The sequence below is a fragment of the Ischnura elegans genome, chromosome X (assembly GCF_921293095.1).
Source record: "Ischnura elegans chromosome X, ioIscEleg1.1, whole genome shotgun sequence".
Lineage (NCBI taxonomy): Eukaryota > Metazoa > Arthropoda > Insecta > Odonata > Coenagrionidae > Ischnura > Ischnura elegans.
This window is the reverse complement of record NC_060259.1, coordinates 39,053,884-39,078,676: the sequence shown is the minus strand read 5'-3', so window position 1 is coordinate 39,078,676 and position 24,793 is coordinate 39,053,884. Positions and strand designations below refer to the sequence as shown.

The following is a 24,793-nucleotide window of genomic DNA, read 5'->3' as shown; positions in this document are numbered from 1 at the left end:
ATCATTGAGCTTTCAATCCTTTTCGCAACAGGCTTCAATGAATGGAAATTGATTTTTCAAAACTATACAGAAATTTTAAAATGACGCATTTTTTCTTCTTAGATATCAGCTTTCCTGCTAAATGAATGGAATAAATCGTATAACTACTCTAATTTTCCAGCTTGAACTTTTTGAATGCCCCTGAGGTGCGTGTAACCCCATACCTATTTTTAATTTTTAGCTTCTATCATTATCTTATACCTTATATAGCCCTAAATAAGTATATTTTAATGATTATGATGTGATTTGCGTAAAAAACTTATTATGATTTACGGATAAATATCAGTTTTGGACAGCTTTTTTCTATTTAAGCCCATTGTTTGTTGCAAGGAAGATTGCTGCGCTACCACGGCTACCTTAGTGACTACTATTTGGAACGGGCAGTGCATCCATCACCTATGCTCTAAGTTTTCAAAACATTTGACAAGCGATATCATAAAAAATTTTGAAAATCCAGTTCTGTGCTTCGTGTCCAATTTTTATTCAAGTATGTTAACAGTCACCTTTAAAAAGCTTTGCAATAGGGTTTGCACATCGTTAATACCATTAGGAAATATTGAAAGGCGTTTTTTTCAAACTACGAACCACAGGTAATAATTATTTTGGCAATGTTTGCAATTGCACTCTAATTCCAAACAATAACAGTAATTGCTGTCATAACACAAAAACGTCTTGTATGTGCAAAAATAATCAATAATTATAGCCATAATTCTTATAAATCGTAAAAATGGTTGTGTTTTCATATTCTTAGCTTTCGAAAATATTCTTAATGCAGTGGTGAATAGCTCAATAGCATAACTTTTTTATGCATTGGATATCAACGAACAGTTGATTTTTTTTTATTTTTTCCTCTTTTTACCATACCTATTCTAATTAAATTTAATGTATATTCATTGCTTCACTGCGTATTTGTGGTGCTAATTTTATAATTTTTATTAATGAGCCGGGGGAAATTATTAATGAAGTGACATTTTTTACCACAAATATCGTTTTTATTTCGTGCTTAATTCATGGAGAAACTTATATGGATTTGATCACCATTGGCTTGAGACATTTTTTTCATGCCGGGTGATCTTCATTTATCTCATTATAATACATATCTTAAGGCCTGGAGGGACAATACATAAACTTAAGTGTATGGTGTTACTAGGCCATGCATTGGTTAATGTTTGAATTAACGTCACTAATTCTAAATTATTAAAAAAAAACTGATGAAGGAACATCATAAGCTCTGCAAATATACCTAATTAAGGTATTAGTGTCACAGCATAGTCATAGTTCCTCTTTATTGGCCATGGTTAAGCAGTTTACTCTATCCCTGAACGAAAGAAAAGGCATTGGAAACCATCATTCACAGCATATGATAACAGCTTTACCAATGCTGACTTAATTTTTTCCATCCGAGGCTCACTAATGTGGAGATGAGATTAGGAAATAAGGGAAAAAGTATGACTGTTAACTCTGAAAAGGGCTTTTCGTGGAATTTTAAGAAAATTTTTGCAAATATGTATTGACTTCAGGGTAGCACTGCTAATTACCCTTCCTTTACAGAAGTAACTTTACCCAGTCCACTCTATGAAATGCTTTTTCAAAATCCACGAAGCAGGCATTCACGTGCTGGTTATATTCTAGGTTCCTCTCCACCAGGGACCTCATTGTCACATCCCTCCCTAGATTCTCCAGAACCTCACACAGGATGTTGTCCGTGCCTAGTGCTTTCCTTCCTTCATGTCCCTGAGGGCTCTCTCGATTTCCTCATGTAGGATCCCCTGCCCAAGATTATCCTTCTCCACTGCACTTCCCTTCTCTGAAATCAGTCTCTCCAGTCTGGTCCTTCCGTCACACAGATCCTCCACATATTCCTTCCATCTACTCTATACCTCTTCTCACTTTGTTGGCATCCTTCCATCCTTAGACTTTCGCCATTTTTGACATGGCTTGTCATCTTTTTCTGCCCAATAGTGAGTTAACTTTAGCATACAATGCACCTAACTCTCCTTCCTTCTGAAACTTTTCCATTTCCTCACAGTCTTATCCACTAAACCTCGCTTGCCCTCTTAGTTTCATGCCATTATCGATTATTTATTTGCCTATGTTTACTTTTATACTAATCTGTGTATTCTTTTACTTCCTCCTCTCCTCCATTTCTTTTATCATTTACTCTGTTATTCACAGCTTCTTTATCCTTCAAAGTAGCCAATAGGGTAGTTTCCTTCATCAAAGGAAACGAAAGGCATTGATTGCGATTCGTTACCCACCATTAGTGTTTTCATAATATACAAATTATTTGGTTTTAGAAATACCTGTTTAGACGAATGGCAAGGGTCAATTTTAACCTCATTTGAAAAAGGCCAGATTGGCGCCCATGCGATGCCACTCCATGTGACGTCACAGGGACCTAGTTTCTATACGAGTAGATAGGAGTTTTACATTGTCTGAGGTTACCAATGCATGCATGAGGCACAGAGCTCAGGGAAGCATGTCTTAATAATCACCTATTAAAACTGGCTAAGGTCGGAAATATTTCCTCGTTTGATAAGGTATTAATAATCCTTATTTAAGCCAAGTGCTACCACCTAGCATGGTACTCAGCTACCTGCTAGCATCCTGCGTTGTATCAGCGCTCAGAGCCTTGCCCCAAGATCACCTCACTTGCGGCAGCGGGAACCAGAACAACGTCACATGGGAGTTTTGATTTTGACCAGACAAGGTGGTATAGTCCACAAATTTCCACAGGGGAGAATGATGCCTCGGTAGCCTAACTGGCTAAAGCACTCAGCCAGAAATTGAGGGATCCGGGTTCGAATCCCAGTCAAGGCGAATGATTTTTCCTCTGTGGATTTTTCACACTATTTGTGCATTTCGGGTGACTCCGTAAAAAGTTATCACCGTGGCTAGTCCCGGTATAATTAAGTATGTGGTGGGAGGTGTTAGAACTCCAATCCTTTACCTGTATGTCGATTTAAATGAAATTAAGGTGTGAGTTGGTAGGGTAATTTGAATGCAGCCTAACATTTTTGTAAGTCTCTCTTTGTTCAAGGGATAAAAGCGATTCTTATATCTATCCATTAGGAAAAATATCCCTCTTATTTTATCATTTCTCAATTCCTCCCCAAAGTGTGAAAATAAAATATATGTTATTTTTTCTAACTTTATTTCATAGATTGGTAGCAAAAATCATCGATGGAAGAAAAATAGCAAAGGATATTTATAAAGAACTAAAGACTGAATTGGATGAATGGATGGCACTAGGTCACCGGAGGCCTACTTTAGTGGCGATCCTAGTTGGTGAAAATCCTGCAAGTCAAATTTATATTAGGAATAAAATGAGAGCTGCCAAAGGTGTTGGTAAGCATGTCTTGTAATGCTCCTTTTCTCAAATTATTATGTCCTAACTTTGCTTTACCGCCGGCCTCGGTGGCGGCAGGGTAACGTTCTCGCCTGCCAAACAAGAGGTCGCGGGTTCGAGTCCCGCCTGGGTAGGTTTCCCCGGTCCAGGGCATGGTCGTTTGTGTAAGTTTACTTGTTACATTTGTTGAACACCCCGGTGTAAAATGGTCAATAAGAGCTGTATCCGGTAGTTTGAGAATAAAATAAAAAAATAAAATAAAAAATAAAAAAATAGCATGGGATGTTTCTCCTCAGGAATAAAAAGCACCACTGAGAAATACCCAGAAGTAATAACGGAAGGGCAATTGCTAGATCGTGTGAGAATGCTGAATGCCAATAAGGATGTTGATGGTATCTTGGTGCAGGTATGTTTTTCTCTTTTATGCTTTATTTGGAAAATTCGGTAATGGAAGGCAATTCTGTGTGTTTCAAGGACAGGTTGCTACTAGTAAACAAAAAATTTTATATTTTCAGCTCCCTCTGCCAGATCATATATCTGAAAGTGCTGTCTGTAATACCATTGATCCCAATAAAGATGTTGATGGGTTTCATTTGGTGAATGTTGGAAGGCTTTGTCTTGACTTGAAGTCCATAATTCCATGTACTCCGTACGGTGTTCAAGAAATTCTGAAGAGGGCAGGTAATTTATACCAGATTGATTTATGATAAATGTGAATGTCTTTGGGTTCAAACTTAGTCAATAAATGAAGAGAGTTGGTGGTAAATTGTGCAGACCAGTTCCAGTGCTTTTTTTAAGCATGGAGTTAATATAAGTTAATGGCTTTGGAATTTTATCAATCATGGATGTCTGCGAAGCACTGCATAAAATAGGCTGGTCTCAAGGGATTGGAACTTGAAAATGTTAATGTTTAACGGGGGCAATCAGCATTTGTAGGAATGATTAGTAGATGTTTGCCCCATTGAAGATCACTTAGGAGACATCCCCAATATGTGTGAGAATAAGCCTGTACGGCTGATATCATTTGTAGGCTTCAATTTTACTCTAGCTAATTGTTATTTTGCATATGACAGTGCCAAAATTATTTTTCAATGCTTGTGTTTTTCTGGTTCATAGTTCCTGTTTTTTATTGTAGTTCAATTGCAGGTAAGTTTTATAGAGGCCATGTTTGAATATAGGTAGCAATTTTTTACCTATTTAAATTCATGTAGGCTCAAATTAAAAGTTCCAGGTCACCATCTGACATATTTTTGAAATAATGTCGTATGAAATCAATGAAATTATTCATGTATAAATGTATGTAATAAGTATGAAAGGCATTTCTATTCTAGGCCTTTATGGATGATTTCAAGTTGGCCTTTTTTAGCTTTCTAAGTTGATTATTCCTGATGTTTCGATCATTTCAAAAAATGCCAAAAATGGTGCCATCACTAAATTAGCATGCTCAATGAAGGGAGAAGATGAAGACTGGTTATTTTAATAATTAGTATAACCTACTTAATTAAAACAATCACTCTCAAACCACAGTAAATTCATGAATATTTTATGCCTGTTAGCATTGAACCAGCGTCTCAGTCCCTACCTCTGATATGTAAGTTCAACTAGAATTGTCCATAATCACATTGTACCTAATTGGCTAACATGTGTTCCATAGCAATTTGTAAAAATCATAAAATATGAGCATCAAAAGCTGTATTGCCCATACTGTTTACATTTTCTTATTCTTACCTCATAGTTTTATATTTTAGCTGCCTTTGGTAAACTGTATTATAAGATAACTGTAAACTGTACTGTAAGGTATTGCCTCTTTTTAATGAAACAATTTATTTTTTTCATATTTCATAGTACATATATTTGATAAAAAAGCAGCAATTGTGTAGGTATTCAAAAGTATGATGCTATTGCCATGTCTAATTGCTTCATATAAAGCTTATTTTAATTCTTAAAGCACTTTCCATGGCTGTAAAACAATTGTCAAATTTGACACAGTTTTGTGACTTTTAAGCAATTGTGAAATTTATATCCCCATTCAACCAATTTGTGAAAATTATCACTGAAAAATAGTTAACAAAATTTTCTACATTCTAATCTCATTAATGTACAAATTGCGTATAGACGTTTGAAAATTGACTACGACATCAATTTTTTTTTATATGCCAGATGGTGACTTCACTCTTTTCATGGGACCCTGAAAGAATTTGAATGGAATGGCACATAGCAATTTTTTATTTACTATCGATATCTTTATTTACTATACTATGCATTACCTTTCCCAATCCATAAACAGTTGTGAATTGTCCCACTCAATGGAAAGCTTTAGAAAATCCCTCTCTTAAAACTCTATTCCAATTGTTGTGAGTTTCTTACTTATTAAAGGGTTGTATGTGTTAGTATCCTAAATTGCTATATAATTTCGCCCAAATTCCACACCTTGTTCTTCCTTTTTTTCTCTTGTCAAACATTCTCTTCTGATTCATCATGCCCTTTTTATCTCTGCTTTATCCACATTTCCAAGTATAATTTCCTCATCTCACCATGTTCTACTTTGCCTCTTACTGCCTTCTTGTTTTGCTCATCATCATTTGTATCTTCATCCCAATGGTTTATATTAACATATTCTCTGGATACAGCGACTGATTTATCTGCCCACAAAATTCAGTGTCCACCACTTTATGTACATATATTCCTGAGAAGTCATTCATCAGGGCTAACAAATCACTTAGTGGTGGCTACGCAATTCTCTCTGTTTGACCTTTTTGCAAAATTTGTCTCCTGAATTGCATTTAGGATACATGGGCGTACCCAGCGAGGGGCAGGAGGGGGCAGCTTCCCCCCTCCCCCCTAGAAACAAAAATCACAAATGTCTTAAAGGAAAATAATATTTTTTCTTACAAATAATTTTAAAAGCTTATAAAGAGCTGCTACAGTTTCCTAAAAATGTTGATTTCATTCACCTTTTCCATTCTTAAATCTTACCTACAACTTGAACAACCATGGCTTGCCTCCCCCTAGTTTTGATCCTGGGTAAGCCCTTGTGAGGATATTTTGTGAACTTCTCCACCAACATATTTTACTCTGCACCACGCCATCTGTGTATTTTTATAACTGTCAATTAAGAGGTGATTTATATCTATCCTTGGCTTCATACTTTTGTAAAATCTTGTTTTCTTCCTTCCCTTAGGATTCATTGCTATCCAATGCCTTTAATCGTTTACTTTTGCAAAGTTATCCCTGACAGAATCCTCTTGCATGGCTGGCTAACTAATGCTTGGTGGTCGGAGTCTATCCTCTCCTCTTGCTGTCCTTCTGTTGGAATATAGAAGTGGTAGGTAATATTTCTATATCCCATGAGTTGAAGCAGTTATCCGGAGTAATTGATTAATAATAGCAGTTATGATGCATATTTCATTCCCCATATGTTTCATTCCCCATCCTATCATTGGTGACAGGAATTCACATCATCTGCACTGCCTTTGTCGTATATTTTATGTTGGTATACCAAAGTTTACATCCAACCACCAAGAATGCAGAATACCAGCTTTAGCTTTTGAAACAAGCTATATATGTATCTCCATGTGTCAATTGAAAGTAGTTCTAAATGGTGGTAGGATTTACTATTTTGAAACCTATTATATCATTTTGTTGCTTACAGTCACAGAGAAAAAAATGCACGGGTTGAAGGAATTAACTTAGCCTGGGAAACTTTGAATGTCAGCTGCAAAGGACATGGCTTCCAATTTTTCAAATACCCTATACTTGCCTATATTAAGAGAAAAAATAAAACAACTTACCAAGTTATTTATTTGCTAATGCTTTTGAGTCTAGATTCACTGGGTTTTCAGAGTAAATGCCATTTCTCTTTGTTGGAATAAAAAAATTACACCTGCCAATGAGGAAACTGAATACCTAAATTGTGACTGCCCCTCAATGTAATATTCTCATTTTCAACATTAAATTACTAAAATTATGGACAAAGACTGAGGAAACATAGTGGGATGGCGGTCCGACATAACCGAATAGAGTGCAGATGTATTTTGATTTGAATGGGAGCCTAGTGACCTACCTAAAGGTATTTTCTAAATGCTGCCATGTATTGGAAAATTTTAAGTTTACAAATCCCTGCACGTATATTTTTAAGTGGATGCATTCCAAATAATCCTCAACCTCCTTAATAGTGGTGGTAATTAGGGATGGGTCGGTTCCGGTACCTGGTTCTCGGTACTGCCGGTTCTTGGCTGTGGAACCGTTATTGAGAACCGGTCACATAAAGTCGGTACTTTGGAACCGGCTTGGAACGATGGCGAGGATTTGAATTTGGCGCCCAAAGCCAAAATGGTGTGCAGTGTATATAAGGCCAAAAAGTGAAAAAAGATTAAAAAATGCATATATTACTTTCCGGTTGCATGTCTTCCACATTTTTTTCTTTTGAGAGTTGCTCGCTAACTAGCACATTTAAGGGTTTGTCAGTTTGTCGCTATCGCCAGCATTGTAACATTTCCGTAGCCGCGGCCGCTTTCAAACGAGCTGACTTTTTGCCTGCCGCCGTTCTTTTAACCTACCATCGGTCTCTATGGACGTCATTAAACCAGTCAAATCGCGCCGTTGATGACACAGCACCCATTTGGCCCAGTGATGCACCGTCTACGGCGTGAAATACAGACAATGCTACATTTAGTCTGCATTCAAACAAAACGCCTTTTCATGGTCAGCCATTCGCATGAAATTCAGATGGCTGCGCACCACCGGAAAATGGCCATTTAAGCAACGTTAACAAAATCGTTATTTTTCATCGCAAAAACACAGTTCAAAGACGTACTTGATTGCTTGATTGGCAGGAGTGCGATGCAAACAATCATTTTTTGATGATCAGATTGATAGATAGATTTTCAAAATGCAGTCAGAGCGGTCACTTTTGGGGAGGAAGGCCCACTGAGGGGAGGCTCGGAGGGTCAAAGAGAGGGGCCAGTGAGGGTGAGCTCGTCGAGGAAAGGGTTCCATATTTGCGACCCTTCAGAGTGCTACAGTGAAAATGCTGAGCGCATGACAGGGAGGAAGAAAAAGTACGTTCACAGCAGCCTGCCGTCCGAACGTGCCAGGTACGTTCACAGAAGTGAAAGGGTTAGTAATGATATGAGCAGTGGAAAAGCAGCCCTCAAGTATAATATTCCTCATAGGGCAATTGACAATAAGGTGAAGTGTTGCCATTCAAAGAATCCAGGGTGCCAGATGGCATGGAGCAAGGATAAGGAAGAAGAAATCCTCGAACATGTGCTTGTTTGTGCTGACTGGGGAATGCCTTTTAATGCCATTGATTGATGATTGATTCGTTTTCCGTTCTTACACCATTGTCCAATCATTTATGTCAACCCTTTGATGTTTCAGTCTTCGCTCCTTGTAAAAAATAAATGGAGGGCCATACTGATAGACCATAAATTGTGGAACACTACTAGTTTTTAAACTGTCGAAAAGAATGCATTTCCAACACTTTTGGAAAACTTCTCAGTGCTTTGAAGAGGGTTTGAGAAATGTGGCATCGTGCCACTCAATCCCGAAGAAGTTTAGTCTTGAATTCTGGATGCATAGAAAACTGATTATAATGACAATCCTACAAGAGTAAGTGATTCATTTTTTTATTATCTTCAAGCCTGTCATCGAAATCCAAGCAAAAGTTCACCATAGACAAATGGACCAATCAACCATGGACAAATCACACCTGATCACTTCCAAGCACCTCTACACAGAATCATATTGGAGGGACTTGTAAAAATAAGAAAAATTATGGGAATGACCATAGTATCCCACGTTCAATGTTTTGAGTATCTTTGTGTACTATTCTATATTTAAGATTTTTCTAAGTAAAAATTATTTTTCCATTGTTTTATTGAGGTTTCCTCTGGATATAACTCCGTCGGCAAAGTTGCCCCAGTTCCAGGGAATCTTTGCCAACTATTTTTTCAATTTTTTAACATATAAACTTTTACTTAAGTTGTAATTTTTCACACATTTTGAAAGTAGAGACCAAGACTAAAGGCTGATAATGGTGTTAAATCATTGTTGTACATGAACTTACAAGAATGCAGTTGAAGAAGGAAAAAAGGGGCAAAGTTGTCGCAGTTTATGGTAAATTTTCGTTAACGTTGATCCATTTGGTAATGGTTCATTTCATTTTCCCCTGCAGATTTTTTTGGCTTTTGCATCACAGTTTCTTTTTTTTCCTTCTTTTTTTAAGTTAGAAAAACAGATGTTGTAATTCTAATCAACATAAACTTCAAGGAGTTTTTTTTCTTTTGCTTAGGTATTGAGACTTTCGGGAAACATGCTGTGGTTTGTGGGAGGTCAAAAAATGTTGGCATGCCTATAGCTGTTCTTCTTCATGCTGATGGATCTGGTAAGATGTGCACACCTTAGAAAAACCCATTGAAGCATTACATCTGGGTGATAATGTGACAGTCATAATTATTGTCATTTGACATTTACAGGTGAAACATCAGCCATGGATGCCACAACAACTATTTGCCATAGATATACCCCTCCAGCTCTTCTCGCTATGCTCACCAAATGTGCAGACATTGTCATAACTGCTGCAGGTATGTGTGTTTTGTGGATATCCTGCTTGTGCAAGGATTATCACCTGTATTATGATTCAAATACGCAAGCATTCTATTGAAAAAAGATTGGGCTTTATTGTCACCATTTCTTAATTGCTTCACTTTTAAATTTTTGATCTTATTTCAGGGGTTCCAAACTTAGTGACACCAGATATGGTGAAGCCAGGTGCCTGTATTATTGATGTTGGTATTAACAGAGTAACTGACCCAACTACTGGAAAATCACGCCTTATTGGAGATGTTGACTTTGAAGGTATGTTTTGGTTCTTACAGTACAACTTCCAAATAACAAATATCCCAATACAGTCCTCTACTTATGAACATTTGGCTTTAGAACTTTCAGAGATACGAACATTAAATACAATAAACAATATTGGAACATGCCCGAAATTTCAAATTTGGCACCTTTGAGGTTGTCTGACTTAATGTGATGTGGTGTGCAGGAGCTCGCTTTTTGGGCACAGTCTAAACGAAATATCAGTTAAACCAAAGTGAAGTCGGGAACTATTCAGCATTTTGCCCGTTTTTTCTTCCTGCGGTCAGGATAATTTTTTCGGCCCCAGCCGTGTCCCACGCGCAGCTAGATCAGTTTTTCACCTTCATAGCTTAACACAAAATTTTCATGCAATGTTAGTTGCATTATGCAGGATAGCATTACTTTTCCTTACCTTGTGTGAGTTGATGTGGTGAGTTCTGCGTAGTTTCTTCACGAAACTAGCAGAGAGCTACTTAGTTAAATGCTTGGTGCTCGGTTTATGCTCTTTCTAAGCCTTGGCTGAATTTCTTTTTGAAAATAGCTCCACAGGTACATTATTCATCATTATGATTAGTGTTAATTTAAAATAATTTACCTTATTATTACTTTTTGTGGGATTATTTACTGCCATATGATGACTTTAATAAAAAATGAAATTCAATCATAATAAATATTATTTTATCTGCAATTTAGCCCCCAAAATGGAATTTTCGAAACGATTCTCTATGTAGGAAAAAATATGATGTGTTGTGCGGGTAGTCTATATTCTAATTTTGTTGTTTATTCATAGACACTGTTTGAGCCATAGATTTTGTCAAATAAACTTAAAATTTTATTTTCATAAACTATCTTGTATCCACTCTTTAATATAATTCATTATCCCATATTTGAATAAAATTAGTCTTCATAACCGTTTGATATTTGATATACCGTCAGCCTGTTTTTTTGCAAAATTTTAAACTTTAGAGCTCTGGCGGTAGTGGTTAACGTCATCCAATTTGAAAAAAATGTTGTGTGCGAGATCCTGGTATAATTTTGCAACTTTCCCGCACTAGGCAAATGAAATTGTTTTTTTGATCAGGAAAAAAAACCTTTTTTTGGTCCACCCTAACGTACATGTCTCCAAAACACATATAAGCACCCCAAGAACGCACATTCTTCAATGTACACAAGGTGACAGGTATCAAATGTAAACTTTCCGAATAGGAAACCCATTATTCCAAATTCAACAACAAGCTTTTCTATTTTCTGTGATGCAATTATGTTTTGCTAAGTTTTCTATCTTCCTTTTCAAGTTTTCCTTTTCAGTGGCATTACATGTGTATGTGCTATAGGCTACATATTCTTTTATTTAGTAATTATTATTTCTATTCGATCCCTTTAAATCTTAAAAGACCCCAGTAAACTTTGTTACCTCCAAAGTAACGTTCCCTTCCTTGTCCTTGTGGATCACTATCGTCACAATTTCATAGTCTACAAAATGCTTTGCGCAAACTCAATGGCTGTCCTCAATATTGAAATTTTCCCTGTGAATCCCTCATTGCCAGGCACTTAATTTTTCACGGTCCTTGCGGACTCTAAATAACAAAACCTCCGCAGTCCCGTGACCATAACCTATGGTGCAAGGTGGTACCACACACAGGTGGTCTATGAAATTTCCTTTTTCAGCATATCAGCTCTATATATAGGCACACACACGAAAAATTGTGGTAGAACTTTTAGGAAATAATGGAGAAAATAGTAAAAAACTATAGGAGAATAAATGAAAATAAAATCTAAATAAATTGCAAACATCAACATTTCCACTCACCTGAAGCACACAAGTAATGAGCAGTAAATGGACATACCCGCTAATGCTTGCCCTTCAGAACGCATGGCACTGCCCCAACAAGCGTGCAGCTGGTTGATGAAATGACCTCAATAAAAGACCATGGGCTCCAATGGGTGGTGGTAGGGAGTTTCTTTGGGCTGCAAGGGAGTAATACCCTTGTATGAAAACAATAGGTGGTGATTTTTCACAGACTTTATGGACTGGGCATGGCATACCCAGCCATCATATCATATTATGTATATATTCCACCTTGCAAGGCCAATGCCAGAAAAAAAGCCGGGGGTCATACATATGATGATAAGATGAGAGCATTTTGTAGTTGTTCATTTGAAGTATTTCATATAGAATTGTGCTTCCCATAAATGTGCATGTAATGTAACTTTTAACTTATCATGGTAATAAGGAAATGGAAATTTCCTTGTAATGGTATTTTAATATTTTTACGTTCTCATTATAATTAAACGAACATTAAAAAACATTCAAATGCATTATCAATGTTCTCCACTCTCCCTTCTTTCTGTGTACAGGTGTCAAGGAAGTAGCAGGTCATATTACTCCAGTCCCAGGTGGTGTGGGGCCAGTTACGGTGGCAATGCTCATGAAGAATACCTTTTTAGCGGCCAAACGGATAATTCCAACTCACAGATGAATCTTCTCCTATTATAATAGTATTTCTCTTCTTTGCTTTCTGTAATTTCTATTGAAAAATCTCTGGCAATGCCTCTTACCTTAGGAGGTGGTGGGTGATCTCAATTTTCAGTTACTTTTAATGGTTATGAAGGGAACATCAGATGTTTAAGTGTATTCTGTACATAAGGTACTATTAAGTTATTTTAAAACTGTTATAAGAATCATTAAGTATGCTTCCGTGGATGCATTTGTATCTTAGTAAACTGAGAATTTTGAGACTTTGCAAAGTAGTTGTTTCTCTGCTTACTATTACATGAAGTAAGCTCATTTTGATTCTTACTATTTTTTGTTTTAAGAAGTTTCAAGGGGAAGTTTCACTCCTTTTTTCATCCCTGTAAAAATTATCCTTGGAGGAGAGAACACAAATAAATTTTCAATGAAGTAATAGCAATTTTTCATCTATCTTATCAACACCAGTATTATGACAAATATGGAGGGTCTTTAAAGCAGAAAACAAATTTCTGCATTACTCAACTCTCCTAATCAATATCAGCTCTCAACGAATTCAAGCTAGAATGACTCTATCATGAATTATGGTCTGTGCACTTCCTCTGTTATCAAAGTGGACAAAGTAATAGCTCCACAGGTGCTGTGATAAAATGTTCTTGAACATTTTAATTTGTTTAAGTTATTAGGAGGTGCTTCTCCTAACTGATACTGCAAATTGATCTCTCTAATGTATGAAGTCTACTTTTTAGTGGAATTAAAGATTTCACCCCTTCAAAATGAGGGAAGTACATCAAATCCTTTTGGGATTATTACCTTGTAAGACAAGTTTTTCTATGACCTGTGCTGGCGAAGGCATAGTACTTAGAATGATAGTTCTTCAGTGGGGACTGTGAGTACTTATCAGAGCTTAGAATAACATTGTTGCTTCTGCTGTTGTTGCTCTAGTGTACTGGAGCTCCCACAAGTGAGTCGCTATGTTATTGTGCAGCATTTGCTTAGTTTGTAGTCAAGGAATACAATCAGCTGTGGTATTGCATATTAAATATGTACTTCAATATGCCAGCATTAAGGTTAACCACAAAAAATTGTAAAGCTGATGACCCCAATCCCATGACAATTAATTTTAGTTGTTTTTAATCTTTAATTAAATTTTTATAAAAGGAAATTTTATATTTTATGTACATCAAAAATGTATTTTTTAAATAATAAAAAAATAAATATGTACATCTACGAAAAAGAATTGCAATTTATTTTAAGAGACATAGGATATCCATTATCCTGCTTCCTCCACAGCCACTGCCTCGGAGCCCCACCCACCAACACTGACTGAAAAGACTTGACGTGCATGAGCCACTGGAGGAGGAACCTCTTCGGCATGGGACCGGAGAAAATGCCACCCAGCTTCAAAAGAAGGAGATTGGCGCGTAACAAACTGGAATGTCCTAAACCTAAATTTTGCCTCTCCTAAAAGGTAGTTGCACTTTTCCACAGTTATTTAATGAGTACGACTCATTTGGATTACAGGGTCTTGTGCCAGGTGATGGCTCTGTTAGCCAAGGCACATCATACTCATTAAATAATTGCGGAAAAGAGCAATTACCTCATTCAAATATGTCGAACTTACCCTACATCGCATCAGAATCAATTGAACTTATTTGCCTCAACTCTTCCCTCCCTCTCCCTGCAATACATACATCCCATCTACAGTTTTTCCCTGATTCAGCCCGCTCCTCCCCACTTCACACATGTAATTACACGAGATTGACCTTCCCAGGTTTGAAAATGATACAGTGCGTCAAAATTAGTTCTTCTTCTTCTTTCATCCAGGATTAGGCTACTAAGCCTGTTCCAGCTCCACTTTACCATCTTTTTCTTAGTCTTCCTATTCTTCTCTTGCAAACTGGTTGATATTTCATTGCTTGATTTGGCATTCAAAGTATATATTCTTTCCATCTGTGTATGTAGTCTTGTAATTTATCAGTGACTGCCTGGACTCCCAGTTCATCTCTTATTTGAGTGTCTCTGAATTTATCCAATCTTGTGCAGCCTTTCACTTATCTTAAAAATTTAATTTCCGATGATTCTATCTGCCTTAATTCATTCCTTTTTTGGTACCCAACATTCTGATCCGTAGAGTACAGTGGGGACTGCCATCACTTTATAAAACTTTATTTGATTTTCTTGTCTCGTTTTGTTTTTTATAGTGCTTCTAATTGTGCCACATATTCTATGGAAAGTATTAACTTTATTTATAATATCGTCCTCGTCATATGTTATATCACATCCTAAGTACTGGAAGTGCAACACTTGCTCTAGGACTTGGTCCTCAATAACAATTTTTGTTCGTATCGGGTTGCTTCCTAAAAATGCCATAGTCTTTGTTTTGGTTTTTGAAATTTTCAGGTTGTATAGTTTGCTCAACTGGGGTAGTCTGTGTTCTACCATCTGTAGTTTGTCCTCTTTATCTTATATTATAATCTGATTGTCAGCAAACAGCATTGTATTTGAGTATTGAGATGGTCCCAATTCTATGCCTGGTGATACATTATTCTTCTTCCATATTCTCAGAACGTCATCTATGTATAGATTAAACAAGGTTGGGGATAGGCTGCAACCCTGCCTAACTCCTTGGTTGATGACAATTTTTTGAGTGATCTGTTTCCCAGTGTCAATTACAATTCTGGTGTCTCTGTATAGACTCTGGGAAGCTTTTATCAGATATTTAGGAAACCCTCTTTTCTTCATATTTTACCGTAACATTTCTCTACTAAAACGATTGAATACCTTTTCAAAATCTATGAATGCAAGATGCATTTCTAGATTAAACTCTCTTTGTTTTTGAATGATTTGATTTAAAGTAAAAACATCGTCAATGCAAGATCTTCCCTTCCCAGCTGGAAATTTTTCCTACCGGTTTCGGTAGGCTATATGCTTTTTGAAACATCCTACCGGGTTCGGTAGGCAACCGAACCCCATCCGTAACCAACCGGGTACAGTAGGCAACCGAACCCCATCCGTAACCAACCAGGTTCGGTAGGCAACCGAACCCCATCCGTAACCAACCGGGTTCGGTAGGCAACCGAACCCCATCCGTAGGCAACCGAACCCCATCCGTAACCAACCGGGTTTGGTAGGCAACCGAACCCCATCCGTAACCAACCGGGTTCGGTAGGCAACCGAACCCCATCCGTAACCAACCGGGTTCGGTAGGCAACCGAACCCCATCCGTAACCAACCGGGTTCGGTAGGCAACCGAACCCCATCTGTAACCAACCGGGCTCGGTAGGCAATCGAACATTATCCGTAACCAACCGGGTTCGGTAGGCAGTCGAACATCATCTGTAACCAACCGGGTTCAGTAGGCAACTGAACATCATCTGTAGTCAACCGATCACCTTCAGTAGCTTACCAGGTTTTGTAATGTAGTATGAATTTTTAACAGAGCCAAATAGTTAATTGAATATCTCATAAGACCAACCGGGAGCTCTTAACCTCTGGGACACGAAACGTTATTAACTGTATCAAAATATTAACTATCATTTCATCGAACGTGCAAAATAAATCACTTACCAACATTCCACAAAAGAAACTAATTGTTCCAACACATGGTTTTGACTAGATACAGACTAGGTACACAGACATTATCAAGGTCGCTCATCGAAACCCTGCGCCAGAAAAATAAGTTTTTTTTAGAAACATCACTAAGTGCACATTTCACACATTAGATGGTATGCAGTTCCACCAAGTGCAGCCCGAATACGTGACATAGGTATATCTATACGAAATGATGTCATTGCAGTTGACAAACTATCAACGGTGTATTCTAACAATGTCCTTTAGAGTAGCAAACAATATGAATAAAAAACAATAAATTGTTAACATTAATATGCACTAACATATGAAATTGGAAATACATTAAGCCTATTTAACGATCACCGCCATGTTTCTGAAACAGATGACAAATATGATTCTCAAATAATGAAATTAAAAACATAATTTACAATTTATGATAGCTTGTAATTCATATAAAATTTGAAATAATTACAAATTTGATGCATCATTTACAGTTTCCTGATTAGCATTTTCTTTTACATATTTTCTGTTTATAAACATAATTTTATCGGAAATGTAAGATTTATATTTCTTTAGGCGTAATGTAATTTCCTCTTCTTGAATGTTTTTACTCCTCAGCCAATCTTCAAATGTATCTAAAACAAAAAAGATACCCCAGTCACAGACAATTTCTAACAAGTACCACTGTTATTACACTACATGAATAACTCATTCAATTTTATCGGATTCACTCACTAATCATCAAATCAACCAGGAATTCCTAAAGCCGGCTTGCTCTTCTAATAAAATGGTATCAGAGATAGCTTGTAGCCTAGTATTGATTATTCTACTGTATATTTTATGTGCTGTATTTAGCAGATTCATACCTCTGTAATTCTCTGGGTTATTTCTCTTTCCCTTTCTAAACAATGAAACAACTTTAGCCACATTCCAATCATTTGGGATTTCAAGTTTTGTCCAACACATCTTGTATAGATGCAGAATTCTTCTTTGTAGGGATGTACCCCCATATTTTATGTAGTGGTCCCGATTCACTCCCCTCCCTTCTCAGGTTCAGTCCTTTTTGTCTTCCCCATGGGATTTAACCGGGCATGATGAGTCGGGGTTCCCCTAAATAAAGGTGGTGCTGTTCAGCCATGACGGACGATGAAACCGTACGGTCGAAGAGTGGTTGATGCCCCTCCACAACAAGACTTTTCTCCCGTAAATGAAATAAAGGCACAGTTTTAGTTCCCCGTTTTCCGCTTGCACCGCGTTACTACCCTGAGAGGCGATCGAGTGAAGGATGTTTCAACGATTTTGGCAAGATAAACGAAATACGTCCTTTTCACAACACATTTAATGAAAAAAAATAAATAGACAGAACAGAAATAATCCATTATTCCCTATCCATTCTTCCTTCGGGTGTCATATGTCATGGTCTGGTTTTATCTGTTCGAGCAGTTGTGTAATCCTTTGTTCGTACAGTTTTCAAATACTACTCTCCTTCAGAAGATTTTCATTACTTGACATTATTTCTTATCAAAATTAGTTATCACATTAAATTGTTTAAAAAAGGGGGAAAATCTCAATTAATTTAAAAATAAATGTATGGTAATAACAATTGTAACACTATTTCTGATGTGGTGTCCTTGATTTGTACGATAATTTGTCAGAAATAAGCAAATTATTTTCTATGCGCTGTTGTTTTTGAGTGCATGCACTCAATCTGCAGATGCACGCAATCAGCACACCTGCAGATGTTGTCAAATATTAGATGAGGACTGCATTGAGAGAAAAGTTAACCAAATAACATCACAATTAGATGAAACACATTCCGTTCAAACAGACAAAAGAGCCCATGTCACCATAAATGATTCTTGTGTTGCAGAAGACTAGGTCATTTAAATATGATTTGGGGTCACTAAGTCTAGGTTTCGGGGATTGAGCACTATTTCTATCTTCCTCGCAATCAAATTTGTGAGGAACATTACCCTTCTCCATCTTCAGCTTGATCGATCCTCCCGTTAACTTCCATCTACAACAATTTTCAACATCTGTCTCCATCAGAAACCAACAATGCTTGTAAGTTATGGTGGCAAAAAGGTAGTTCAAAATGACATTATAAAACGGGCAGATATAAAATCAATGCTCGGTTCAGACTTAAAAAATGTGGCTTAGGGGAAAATCCTCATTACTTACATCAAAATGATCTTCCCAGCAGGTTTGAATTTTTCTTTCCAGTAAATTTGTCTCGCTGCTTGGCACCAGCTTTTCCTAGTATTTCTGTCTTTTCTACTTTTAAAAACATTTTGTTGGGAGTTTTCTAGGTCATGTTAGTAGACTGCTTGACAAAACAAACTCTTTGTTCTTCAGATATTTTTTCCTGCTTCTTTTGTATTTTACAATGGTATGTACTCCTTAGACGTTGACACACTTCAGTGGACATGTGCTGTACTAGCAGTGCTGACATCTTTGTGAAGCACTGTGGCAACTCTGTGTGCTTACTGGGTAAAAAGCATTTCATAACAAAAAACATTTACCGTTAGGTGTTACGGTAATTTCAAGGAAATTGGAAAATTGCACTCGTAATTGAGGTTGTCACATAAGCGAGGCGCTACATCACAACTGTTATCACCCACTACCTTAAAGGACCAAGATCCATCAAAATGATGGGCAGAAAATTTTACAGAGTATGTTGTCATTCCTAGGTATGTCCTTATTCAAATCACATCTCCATCTTCTAAATTACCTTTTAGGATATCCTTTCATGATGTTAGTGCATTTTTACAGGAAGACAATCTCAATGAAGTCAGAATAATATATCATCTCCATTCAGGAAAAATGATAGATTACAGATACATATTACAGAACATGTTGATAAAATTTTAGTGACGGCATAATGAAAATTATTATCTTATCTCGGAGGTTTTTCTTAACAATAGTTGGAGCCTGGGAGATAATGCCATGGATTTAACATTACCAATGCTATTCTTTTATTTGATGAATCGAAAGGTCTTGCCACAGAAAGATAAATGACATAAAATATGAGATTCTTCATTATATTTAAATATTGTCAAATTTCATGATGCATAAAAGCACTACTTCTATCTTGATTGAAAGAGTGATGTCACATGCCTGTAATAACCGTAAGCTGAACATACCGTCCCATATATTTCTGGTACCCCCCCAGAAATTCCTCAGAACTTATTCGCAGAACTTCTCCCAAAAAGGTTTTTCGTCCAAAGGATTTTTGCCAAAGGCCCTTCAACTCCAAGGCTCAGAGACTCTCAGAGAAAGTCTCGGAACTCTTGTCTCCAAACTCTGCCATCCGAACCAGCCATACCAGGAGATCAAGACTTATATAGCTAGTATGGCGGAGAAATACCTTCTCCTGGCAATCTAGGAGAAGTGGGTGCTGAGGCATAAGAATGCAGTTTGGAGTGAGAAGTACTCCACTTGTCCTATCACAACTCTCTCTCTCCCTCTAACACCTCATCCTACTATGTCTTTCCTCTCCTTGAATTCCAATGGCTTGCCTCTACCAGCTATCACACCACTTGGCTATGTCTCCAACATAGGAGATAGAGGAGAGGAAACCCAGCGTTACTCTGTTCTTCCCAGGCTTGGATGATGAGACGTTTTCCAGAGGTTCCAGTGAACACGGGTGCCTACCGGAAGTTTTATACCGTTGCAGCAAACTTGGACATCGCTGTATACCCCCCCACTCCTTAGAAAAATCCTCCCCTCCACTCTGACACTGCTCGGGGGTCGGCCAGCTCTCTTCCTTCTCGGCACTCGGAGCAAACACATCGTTCGACTGAGAGAGTTTGTAGCTTTGTACTTAGTTTTTGGCAATGTTTCTTATGAGATTATTAGTTATCATCGTTGTTTTCTGTTATAATTTAGATTTTTAATATTTCTACTTGTAATAGAATTTGATTGAAAATGACTCGTAATTTTGTGACAATTGTTTCTTTGACTGCTGATTATTCTTGTTTGTGGAGTCTTTCCCTCATCCAGCTAGTGACAGACGATCGGAGTTCCCTGTGCCTGGGGCTTACATTGCAAATTTGCAAGATTTAAAGGCGTAATGCCACAAATGGTTAAATGAAGTTAATTTTTCCTAAATATTCACCTTAAAAGACTTACAGAATAATCACAATGGATATAATGGTTAAGTACCTCTGCTCATTATTTCCATGGTAAAGCACTTAAAAAATTCAAATTTCAAAACAATGAACACATTATCCACAAAATTTTAGGTGGTATTGCTGAACATATTTATGAACTGTCAGTGTCTGACAAGGAAGATCTTCCAAAATCAGTTCCACAAAGTCAATATGGATACAGAGAAGTACATAATTAGAACATATCATAAAAATTATTTTAAGCAAAAAAGCTCCACTTAAATTACTAGTTAGGAATGGGATTTTAAAATATCGAAGATATACATATGCTTCTGAAGATGATGAAAAATCATCAAATGAAACTTATCAGGGTATTTGGTAATTTTCCAAACATCTCGTGGCATTATGAAATTCCCTAATTTTCTGGGTTGTCCATAAGTGAGACCCTTAGTGCAGGTGTGTTGTCTTGAAATGCCGTTGGCTACCCGTCAACTCAGAAGTAGCATGGCCACAGAAAGATTAAAATGGCACACAGAAAATCGTGGAGTGTTCCACTACCATATAGGAAGTCTAGGAAATGTAACCTTCTAACTTGTTTAAAACTGGTTAATTTTGTAGGTTTAATTTTCATTTTCTCTGGGATTCATGATTTAGGCCCACTGAAATCCTAACCAGATAAAGGTTTTCCAATACAATTGCCGCCCTGCAACACCTATACGAAGGTAAACCCAATTGAGGATTTCCTTTCAATTGGCAGGTGATGCAACAGAATTTACAAAAATATTACTAGATCGTTCATCTCGGAATGCCAAAAATAATATTTATTTCGATAGATAATCATTATTTCCATCACATCTACATGTTTTCAGTCTTTCACATACACATCAGATAGATGACAAGCAAACTGAGAAAAATAAATTACTCCTCCACATCAACACAGCACACAATATTTGACAAAATGAAAGGAAGTGTCTCGCTCTTTACAGATAACATTCAACAAGACGAGAGAAAAACCACGTAAATCTTTTCGGATTACGCGGCCAGTGTATGACATATCTGTCAATAGGAGTATTAAATAAGCCGATATCACCAGGCCGCTCAGGCGACAATACAAGCACAGAATGGCCACAAAAATTCACTACTAAGTGAAAATAATTGACCACGGGCATATAACATCAAGAAAGGGATTAGATTCCTATAAAATCAGCAGATAATTGCCGTCTGCTCCCCATTACAAACGAAAATGGGGATTTCTTGATGAAAACGAATACAAATACCATGGCATCCCTTCCAAGGAAAACATTCATCAAAATCCCTTCAATAATATACCTTGAGGACCAACCATGGTTTCAATAAAAAAAAGGCAGTAAAATATACAAGATAACAACAACATACGACCATTATAATCTGAGTCAATGGCGAGTCAACGCCAACGACATTCACTTTGACACAAACACTTCCAAGCTATCACCGCTTAAAGAAGTTAACAGCATAATAGAGCAAGAAAAATGTTGTCAGTAACACCATTATTACGTAGCACATTGCACGTCTGTTCGTATGCCGAGAATTTACCACTTTCTTGAATCTGCCGAAACTGTTGGAGAGAAGAGACTGTCCCGCTTCGAAATCTGTACCCAATCCATTGATAAGTGAATGATGATCTTTTGTCTCGGTCTCAATGTCAACTACAAGCTAAGAAAGATAAACATAACTCCTTAGTAACATATACACAGAGAACAAGCAGATTAATCATTCATTACTTTAAGACCATACTTACAGTTTTAAGCCTTGAAACCTTGTGTGTGAGGGATTCCAGTCGATACTGGTTTTCTGACTCCAGCATTTCATCACCTCCAGAACCTAAAATACACAAGGTTCAAACTCAGAAGTGAAACTCACTCCACTGGGTGATGAGGATTTACTTGTTAGCCCCATCGAAGGAAAACATTCTACACAATCCCTTCAACAACATACCTTGAGGACCAACCATGGTTTCAATGTAAAAGGCAGTAAACTATACAAGATAACAACAACATACGACCATTACAATCAGCGCAAATTGTCACTTCATAATTGGATAGCAGTCACTTCCCATTCATGTATTTTACGTCTGCCACACGTATTTCATCACTCACTTCATTTGAAAACAAATGTATTCCGAAGGGGCGCTGCTCGTCTTTTGACCCCAGTGTCCTCTGGATTCTCAACTCTACTCCCTTTCACCTGATCTTGATAGTTCTTATGTGGCAGTTCAGAGGACTCTGTTTTACCCAATACCCCTGTTGTGCTGTTGCAAGCCATTTGAGCTTTGTCAGACAAGAGCCGAACAATCTTCTTCCATGTGTTAACCTCCAACTCGATTTTTTTACTGGCCTTGCGCAGAAGAATAAACTGATATCATTCTTTTTACTCTACCGGTTTCATTGACCGCCACCCTTTAACATTTTATGCCCCGTTCACATTACCATCTTTCTTAACCAGCGTAAGATGACGTCAGAACCAACGCGCGTTCACACTCAACCATGGTTAGACCCTGGCGACATCTGATGAGTGGTAGAGTAATTCCAAGTGAAAAATGAATTGACAAGAGCGAATAACTTGTTGGTAGGAAATATAGAATGTGCAGGGAAAAGTTCTTGTGTTAATTTCAATGATATTGATGATGAATTTAAACATATGTGCATATTATGAGCTGATTATGAATTAAAAATTGCATTCCAGCGTCGACAATCATTGTTCCTTGCTACGTAGAAGGTAATTCAAATGTGTTCGTCCAACTAATCATTTCATCCATAGTGTGGCTTGCATTCTTCTACTGCTCTATTTAATACGAATGAAAGCGAATATTGCTGATAATTAGGTTGATATCAACAACATATACTACTTGCCCTTGATTCGGATTTGTCGACAAATCATTGATGTAGGTGAAGAAAATCGAGGACCTAATCTTGAGACTTGAGCCTCAATTTGAGACACTTGTGATTTGGGATGGAGATACACTTTTCGCTGCATTACATTCTTAGCTATTATTGTTTTCGGACTTTGACAAAGGACATGATCCACTCTGATGCTATACCGTAAATTAAAACTCTTTTACCTCTTCTTCAAATGTGGACGAATAACTTGCAGAAATGTGACGATTGTTGAAATTAAATTATGAAATAAGAGAGAGAACGTGGTAATTTTTGCGATATGTGGTATCACCCGTCGTTTCTAAATTTATTTTCTATCGTTACATCTGACTAGCCGTTAGCCTGATACTTTTATTGATATGGGAAGAACTTTTGTTCAAGGAGGAACATAGGTAAGTGATCTTTTTCAAACTGGGACAAAGAACTCTTACCAAAACATTAAAATCATTGTGACCTTCGGTTTTTTATTATGGTAGTTTCGCACATTTTACTTAATTCTAGCAAAATATTAATATAGATTATTCAATCTGTCCGTAACAATACAATACGAGCTAATAGCTCATAACTACGAACTATAAAGTATATCGCATAACTTAAATCAGGTTTAAAATCTCATACTATACAACACATTACGGAATGAATCAATAGTACTTTCCTTTAAATTAATTCTGACGAATATAATTCAACAATAACGACCGTCTCCTCTTCGAAACTTTATTTTCTGTTTTCTTTCCTCCTATCCCACTTTGTTGCTGCTTCGCCTTCTTCTTTTTCTAACCAGCTTTTAACCAACTTGCGTTCACACACGCATGAACTACCGCCAACCATGGTCGGAAAACGGTGGTCAGAATCCCAACCACGGTTAACGGGAACTTGCGTTCACACCTCGTTTTGTAACCATGGTCGGGGCTAACCGGCGTAAAAAGGACGTAGTGTGAACGGGGCATTACCCAGGGAAGGAGTGTTAGCAAAAACTCTGATTATTTTGTGGCTCACGTGCATGATACTTGTACCATGCTCACGTAGGTGTTATCTTGGTCATTAATCACGAAATTCTCAATTGGGTCGATTTTGATGTTCAAGTACTGATTACCGAGTAAGTATCATTGCATAATATTTATTACTCATCATCGTGAACCTATCGCATCGATAATAATGCTTCGAAAAATGTGTTCCAACGAATCCCAGTGAAAAAGGGGCTGAAACCATTAAATATAATTATTACGTAACTATGGAAAAGCAGGAATTTTTTCAAATAATCTTAATTCTGGTACAGTATTAAAGGGATTTGACGGAATATGAACGTAAAGATTTACACGATTCAGGTTAAACCTTACACCCATTTGAATCGCCGCCTTTAGTTAGTAGTACTAGTTTAGTGGCGTAAACATCAATGTGTCTCTGTTTGGTAGAGCGGAAGGGACTTTCTCGGTAACAGATGTAGGCTACCCGTTGTATCAATGACAAGAGTCCAGTT

The 24,793-nt window shown here is 37.2% G+C and overlaps 2 protein-coding genes across 2 annotated transcripts; one reads left to right on the top strand and one right to left on the bottom strand.

The window, feature by feature from the left end:
• Positions 1-467: 467 nt before the first annotated feature.
• LOC124171358 (bifunctional methylenetetrahydrofolate dehydrogenase/cyclohydrolase, mitochondrial) lies at positions 468-13,791 on the top strand. The gene is made up of 8 exons (XM_046550523.1): positions 468-629; positions 3,203-3,387; positions 3,685-3,794; positions 3,904-4,069; positions 9,684-9,776; positions 9,868-9,975; positions 10,124-10,249; positions 12,611-13,791. Exons 1-8 carry the CDS (start codon positions 529-531, stop codon positions 12,730-12,732), a joined length of 1,011 nt encoding a protein of 336 aa, XP_046406479.1. The 5' UTR covers positions 468-528; the 3' UTR covers positions 12,733-13,791.
• A 7,407-nt stretch (positions 13,792-21,198) lies between these two features.
• LOC124171492 (BET1-like protein) lies at positions 21,199-22,558 on the bottom strand. The gene is made up of 3 exons (XM_046550668.1): positions 22,379-22,558; positions 22,182-22,264; positions 21,199-22,096 (listed from the first exon to the last, which is right to left on the bottom strand). The coding sequence occupies exons 1-3, from the start codon at positions 22,392-22,394 to the stop codon at positions 21,872-21,874; spliced, it is 324 nt and encodes a 107-aa protein (XP_046406624.1). The 5' UTR covers positions 22,395-22,558; the 3' UTR covers positions 21,199-21,871.
• Between the last annotated feature and the right edge of the window lie 2,235 nt (positions 22,559-24,793).

Coding starts and splice junctions, on each gene's coding strand:
- LOC124171358 (XM_046550523.1), top strand. CDS start 529: ATGTTAACAGTCACCTTTAAAAAGCTTTGCAATAGGGTTTGCACATCG. Junction 630..3,202: donor TTTCAAACTACGAACCACAG/GTAATAATTATT, acceptor TTTATTTCATAG/ATTGGTAGCAAAAATCATCG. Junction 3,795..3,903: donor TTGATGGTATCTTGGTGCAG/GTATGTTTTTCT, acceptor TTATATTTTCAG/CTCCCTCTGCCAGATCATAT.
- LOC124171492 (XM_046550668.1), bottom strand. Junction 22,097..22,181: donor AGGTTTCAAGGCTTAAAACT/GTAAGTATGGTC, acceptor TATCTTTCTTAG/CTTGTAGTTGACATTGAGAC.